The 7173-nt window shown below is 39.7% G+C and overlaps 1 protein-coding gene across 3 annotated transcripts in view; it reads left to right on the plus strand.

The window, feature by feature from the left end:
- The window catches only part of LOC140442639 (uncharacterized), a 28303-nt gene extending 21973 nt beyond the window's left edge, over nt 1-6330 (plus strand). For all 3 annotated transcript variants that reach the window (XR_011951089.1, XR_011951090.1, XM_072533643.1), the window contains one exon: nt 6070-6330. Coding sequence is in view for 1 of the 3 variants with exons in the window: in XM_072533643.1 (XP_072389744.1) it covers nt 6070-6242 (173 nt within the window). In the remaining 2 variants the exon portion in view is untranslated. The remainder of the gene's footprint in view (nt 1-6069) is intronic.
- Nucleotides 6331-7173: the final 843 nt, after the last annotated feature.

The raw sequence follows: 7173 nt of genomic DNA on the forward strand, positions 1-7173 counted from the left end.
ATCGATGACACATTGGACACATTGGCTGGAAGTAAATTGTTTTCTACTTTAGATTTAAAGTCTGGATACTGGCAGGTAGAAATGGACCCAGTCGATAAAGAAAAGACAGCCTTCACCACAGGATCTGGATTGTGGCAATTCAACGTTATGCCATTTGGACTTTGTAATGCTCCTGCTACATTTGAGAGGCTTATGGAAAATGTGTTGAGAGGGTTATCTTGGAAAACATGCCTGGTTTATTTAGATGACATAATCGTCTTGGGGGAGACATTCGAAGATCATTTGAGGAATTTAGAAAACGTTTTTAATCGACTTAAAGCTGCCCAATTGATGCTAAACCCCAAGAAGTGCCAGCTATTTCAAGGTAAAGTCAATTATCTGGGTCATATAGTCAGTAAAGAAGGAGTGGCCGTGGATAAGGGAAAAATCGATTCCATTAAGGAATGGCCAAAACCAACTGACAAACATCAAGTGAGAAGTTTTCTTGGACTATGTACTTACTACCGGAGGTTTATTAAGAAGTTTGCAGATATCGCTAAGCCATTAACGCGACTTACAGAGGAAGCAAGAGAATACCGCTGGGATATAGACTGCCAAAATGCCTTTGAGACCTTGAAAAAGCATTTAATAACAGCACCAATTTTAGGGTATCCACTGCCAGAAGGAGAGTTCATCTTAGATACAGATGCAAGTAATGTGGGAATTGGAGGAGTGCTGTCTCAGATTCAAGGAGGACAGGAACGAGTCCTCGGATATTTTAGTAAAGTTCTTTCAAAACCTGAGCGGAATTATTGCGTCACGAGAAGAGAACTTCTGGCAGTAGTGAAATCAGTAGAGCACTTCTATCAATACCTCTATGGAAGAAAGTTTCTAATCCGAACCGACCATGCCGCCCTTAAGTGGTTGATGCAGTTTAAGAATCCAGAGGGTCAGATAGCCAGGTGGATCGAACGACTCCAAGAATACGATTTTAAGATTGAGCACCGGGCCGGAGTTAGCCACAGAAACGCTGATTCTCTTTCCAGAAGGCCATGCTCAGCAGAGTGTTCCCACTGCAACAAAACGGAATCCAAGGAAGCAGCAGTGCTAAGAACGACGATTGTCAACGACGACTGGACGCCTACTAAGATCAGGGAAGAACAAGAGAGAGATCCAGTTATACAGAAAATCCGAAAATGGAAAGAGGAAAACCGTCGACCACCTTGGCAGGAAATATCAAACCTATGCTCAGTAGTTAAGACGTATTGGGCCCAGTGGGACTCATTTATCATCGAAGATGGCTTGCTTAAACGAGTCCTGGAAAATGATGACGGTTCAGAGAAGAGAAGACAGTTGGTGATCCCAAAGAGCAGAATAGCCGAAGTACTTCGTCAGTTACACGACAGTCCATCGGGAGGGCATTTTGGTGTAAGGAAAACCCTTCAGCGAATTCGGGAACGGTTTTATTGGATGAACAGTTCCGACGATGTAAAAGACTGGTGTAAGAAATGTACTATCTGTGCCACGAGTAACGGGCCTTACCGAAAAAGGAGAGCTCCTATGAGACAATATAATGTTGGAAGCCCGTTTGAAAGAATAGCTTTGGACATCGCTGGGCCATTTCCAGAAAGTGAAAATGGAGGCAAGTACATGCTGGTAGTAATGGATTACTTCAGTAAGTGGGTCGAGATTTACGCACTTCCAGACCAGAAGGCCGCCACCGTTGCAGATAAGTTGATCCAAGAATATATCAGCCGATTTGGAGTGCCTTTGGAGATCCATAGTGACCAAGGCAGGAACTTCGAAAGCGATCTATTCCAAGGAATATGTGATAGACTAGGCATGAAGAAAACAAGAACTACAGCATATCATCCGCAATCTGATGGTATGGTAGAACGGATGAATAGGACAGTTGGCAAATATTTGACAAAGATGGTGTCCGATCATCAGCGAGACTGGGACCAATACCTTCCGTTCTTTACAATGGCCTACAGATCTGCTGTTAACGAATCAACAGGCCAGACACCAGCGAAAGTCCTATTCGGACGCGAAATGCGACTACCTTGTGATCTAGAGTTTGGGTGTCGACCTGGAGAAGATGTAGCAGGTGAAGATTATGTGATCGAATTACGAAGAAGAATGGACGATGTACATGAGTTGGTCCGTTCCCACCTTCAGATCGCTAGCGACCGAATGAAGAAACGGTACGATACACTAGCCGAAAAGGGTTGCTTTAAGAAGAACGACAAAGTATGGCTGTATAATCCCAAGAAGCGAAAAGGTTGTTCTCCCAAATTGCAGCAGTTTTGGGAAGGTCCATACCTCATTATGGAGAAGATCAACGATGTCATCTACCGAATAAGCAAGATTCCGAAGGGAAAGCCGATGATAGTACACCATAACCGGCTGGCGTCTTTCGAAGGTGACCACGACGTAGATGAAGAAGTGGAAGTAAACCAAGTCCACGATGTGTCTGACCTCACGTTTGAGGAATTCATGGGTGCCTATGGAGGTACCGGTAAAGCGAGACATGGTGTTACCACTGAAGAAAAGCAAGATCTACTCGCGCTCCCCGATGACTACTCGCTGGCCCTCACCATCCCGGCCAGTATCAAAGACGCACCAGGGTTGGCATCCGTCTTTCGAAGGAAGTTTGGTCGAGTTGCAGAACTTCAATGCCAGGTGCCAGCTCCCGGTAAAACCTTGAAACTCCAAGATGCATCACGTTACCTTTTCTACCTGGTAACAAAAGACACTGCCCGTGACCAACCTACCTACCGAGATGTATGGGAAGCCTTACTTCAATTGAGAGAGCACGTACTAGAGTCCGACGTGCAAAAGTTAGCCATGCCAAAGTTGGAGTGCCGCCAATTAGATTGGAGGGTTATCCGAAATATGGTGGAGGAGATCTTCAAAGACACCGAAGTCCAGGTGTTAGTCTGTTGCAATCCGCATAGTTACTGGTGCGGAGAGAAAACCGTTCCTTGTCATTTTTATACAAGTGGAAGTTGTAAAAGAGGGTCCAGTTGCCGATACCAGCATACAGTTCCGGTTCCAGTCCCGACAAGGTTCCAGGAGGAACCATCTTTTAAGAGGGGGGCAATGTTACGATAAAAATCCTGGCCTAAAAATAACTGTAAAATATATGATGACTAATATTCTGTTTAGTTGTAGAAATTTCGCCGGAGGTTCTAGATTCAAATTATGGTGAATTCTCCAACTAGATGCTTCTCGATTTTTCGATGCAAGACAATGCGATCTTTCGATGCTGTTCTAGTATATCAGGATTTCGTATATAAATACAACATTTTTATATGGAGGGACAGTTAATTCTCAAGACCCGCGCTCGCGAATTTGTTACGTACGGATATAATAAATTATTGTCAGATAAGTTAATATAAATAAAGAAATAAATTAAATCCGTAAGTGTTATAAATATTGAACCTTTTAATAAATTCACAACAGTAACATACTAATTGACCATGTAGAATCTTATGTGTACCTTGGCACCAACGTAAATGCAAAATGGGAACAGGTCACAGAAATTAAGGCGAGAATAGAACGAGCTAGAGCAGCATTTAGCAATACGAAAAAGCTCCTCACAAGCAGGGATTTGTCTCTTCCCCTAAAACTACGTCTAGTTAAATGCTACATTTTTCCGATCTTACTGTATGGTGTGGAGGCCTGGACGCTGACGGAGACGCTCACGAGAAAACTAGAAGCATTCGAAATGTGGGTGTACCGACGCATTCTTCGTATATCCTGGACCGAACAGTTCACCAACATAGAGGTAATCCAAAAAATCGGAAAGGAGAAAGAAATCGTGAATACAATTAAACAAAGAAAGCTTGAATATCTAGGCCACATATTGAGACACAATAAGTACCGTCTACTGCAATTGATTGTCCAGGGAAAAATAAACAGTAAGCGCGGGCCAGGCAGGAGAAGACACTCGTGGCTCCAAAATCTGAGGAAGTGGTTCGGGCTCACATCGGTCGAACTATTCAGAAGCGCCGCAAACAAGATTAAGACATTGCCATGTTAATAGCCAACGTTTGCAACGGACAGGGCACTTAAGGAAGAAGAGGATTGCGCCTCTGCCTCTAGGAATGTTTCCGAATGTGTCCGAAATTAGTCTTTAATTTTTTTTTGTTTCTGCTCTTTGAACTCTTTGTGTTTGCCACAACTCGAGTTCGTTTGGAATCTAAATATTATCTGACCAGTATTCTAATTTCTAGCCTTACTAAAGGAGCACCATATTCTGCATTTACTAAAGCAACATCTAATAAATCACGTTTTTTAATTTTAGTGAGTGCAAGGAACGAATGGAGGAAACATGCGTTCATTTAATTTTGTTCAGAATTGTTCGTTTTTCTAAAGGAGGGAAGGTTTAACTGGAATAGAAAGGATTGTCAAGGGTTAGACTAAGGTAGTGATTATAAAATTGTGATAGAATGATAGTTAATAATACAACGAAAAATGACATGATTTTTCGCATGCGAAAAAATTGAACATCTACATGAGTACGGGTGGCTTCAGTCAATACACAAACCTGAGTTTCTCTAATTTTTTGTTTTTGACTAATTTTCTTTTCACGAGGTCTCATGAGCAGCATTTTTTTTCCTCTACCATTAGTACATCCAAACCTATCAAATATTTAGCCAATGCAGTTTCTTCTACGGGTATTGGACTATTTTGAAAAGCTGTAATACAAAGTACCAATTTACTATTTGTCTTACAAATAGTGGTGTAAACAGTAGGGGTTTTGGATTTTTATTGTCATATTACTAGCTTCTTCTCAAATAAAGAAGAGATCTTATTTTAAGCAGCGTTAAATTTAACCGGACACAATTGGGTTTATCGCTCGGTATAACGCTTCATTGTGAACGCTAATGCAGTGAAGAAAATACTAGGGGGACTAGAGATAAATATGATGATAAACTTTGTCTTCTTCTTCTTCTTCTCAAGTGCTTTATCCGGTCCGGATGTTGGCGATCATCAAGGCTATCATGGTTTTGTTAACTGCGTTGCGAAACAGCTCCGCGAAGGTCATCCCAAACCATTGTCGGAGGTTTTTTAACCACGAGATATGACAGCGCCGCTGTCCTCTCCTGCAAAATAATTTACCCTGCATAACGAGTTGAAACATTCGATATTTTTCTTCGTTTCGTATCACGTGCCCGAGGTACTCAAGCTTACGTTGTTGCACTAAATTAAGCACTTTTTTTATTTTCTCATGCGCTGTAGGACTTCAACGTTGGTGGCATGGTCCACACACGATACTTTTAGTATCCTCCGGTAGATCCACATCTCTAAGGCTTTAGTCCGATTTTCTGTGGCTTGCATCAGTGTCCAGGCTTCAACTCCATATAGTAACACTGGAAGAATGTAGCACCTTACTATCCGCATCTTGGATCCCAAACTTGATAAAAGTAGACCGTGCAATTTCAGTTCTGGATCTAATCTCTTGAGAGTAGTCCCATAGTGAGTTGAGGTTAGTTCCAATGTAAGTGAATCTGTCGACTCTCTGGATCTCTTCGCTACCTGCCATTAGTGTCCCGGGATCTAAATTTGCACGGCTGACAACCATGAATTTGGTTTTCTTAATATCAAGGTCTAGTTCGTATGTTACGCTCACAGTTCTCACTCGGTCTAGTAAGGCTTGTAGATTATTTAGGCTGGTTGCTAGTAACACAGTGTCATCGGCGTAGCGGATATTATTGATGTATTCACCGTTCATTCGGATTCCCATCTCTGGGTTTGTGAGGGATTCAGTAAAAATGTTCTCAGAGTATATATTAAAAACAGTCGGCGAGAGCACACAGCCTTGCCTTACTCCTTGCATGATCTTCAATTGGTCGGTCAGCTTGTCTTCAACATTGACTTGAGCACGCTGGTTCCAGTATAAATTCATGATGATCCGAATGTCCTTCTCATCCAATCCTACTCTTTGTAGGTCAGCGAACTTTGTCTATTAAGAGAAAATATATTAGTATCTCTGTAAGCATCTCTAGCTAATTTATTAATACAACCTATAATTGTTTTATCAAGTTAGTCAAAATAAAAATAAAAACAAAATATTTTTTATAGATCCAGCCACTGCAGAACCAGAAACACCTAAAGGCAAAAATAGAGTACCGGAATTCAAGTGTATACAAACCGAGAATGATCAACTCATAAAAAAAGGGCCTTGTGAAAATGAGGATGACTGGAATAAATTTTATGAGGAATATCCACATTTAAAACCTGCTAATAACAATTGAAACTGCATAAATGTTTATATAATATTCATGAACAAACCATATTTGCTGAATTAATAACAAATTAAATAAAGTGTAACAAATTAATAAATTAGTTTTAATTTTAAAAGCAAGCGCGTTAGAGTTGGATTTAGATTATTTAGAAGACAAATACTTAGGAATGATACGGTCCTGCAAGGGACAACAGTATTTCAGGTGATGTTTGCTTCATAATAAACTTCAAATAATTGAGGTATTGCAAGTTTGAAAATTTAACAGAGTTCAAAAATAAGTCTTAAGGGCTAGTGCATACAGGTAATAGTAGTGAATAAATAAAATAACATAAGACAAATAAAATAGAACTATTTTAATGATATTAATAAGTTTTGAGTAAATGAATAATTGTGCGAAACATTAAAACACTGGTTTTGGCGAATGTTTTAAGTCCGAGAGGTCTACCCGCCTAGGCATTCCTACGAGTTTTTTGTAGATAACAAAGTAATTAGTACCAACAAGAAATTTAGTATTAAAATATAAGCCACATCATTTCATCACAAAAGTCCAGATCCGGCCTTAGAATAAATTAGATTAAAGTTTAGATATTAAAGATTATAATTAAATATTTTAATTAAAATAATAAATAATAATTGACATTGCAATTTAAAAGCTTTACTATGATGAGAAAATAAATAAAAGTGAAAAAATAAGAGAAAGCAAAATGGATACAGATAAAAAAGCGAAAGGCAAGAGAAGAAACCAGGATGAATATTTTAAAAGAAGTAAAAAGATAAAGCAAACACCTTCTAAAAGTAAACGAAGCAATAAAAAAGTCACACGAAGAGCAATGAAGAGGAAGAGGCTATCATGATTAAAATATTGCATTAATTAATACGCTTAGAGAACTCCTTATAGAATTCTGCCTAGAACATAATCTTGCGGTAATCAATACTTTCTT

This window comes from Diabrotica undecimpunctata, chromosome 6 (assembly GCF_040954645.1).
Source record: "Diabrotica undecimpunctata isolate CICGRU chromosome 6, icDiaUnde3, whole genome shotgun sequence".
NCBI classification, from domain to species: domain Eukaryota; kingdom Metazoa; phylum Arthropoda; class Insecta; order Coleoptera; family Chrysomelidae; genus Diabrotica; species Diabrotica undecimpunctata.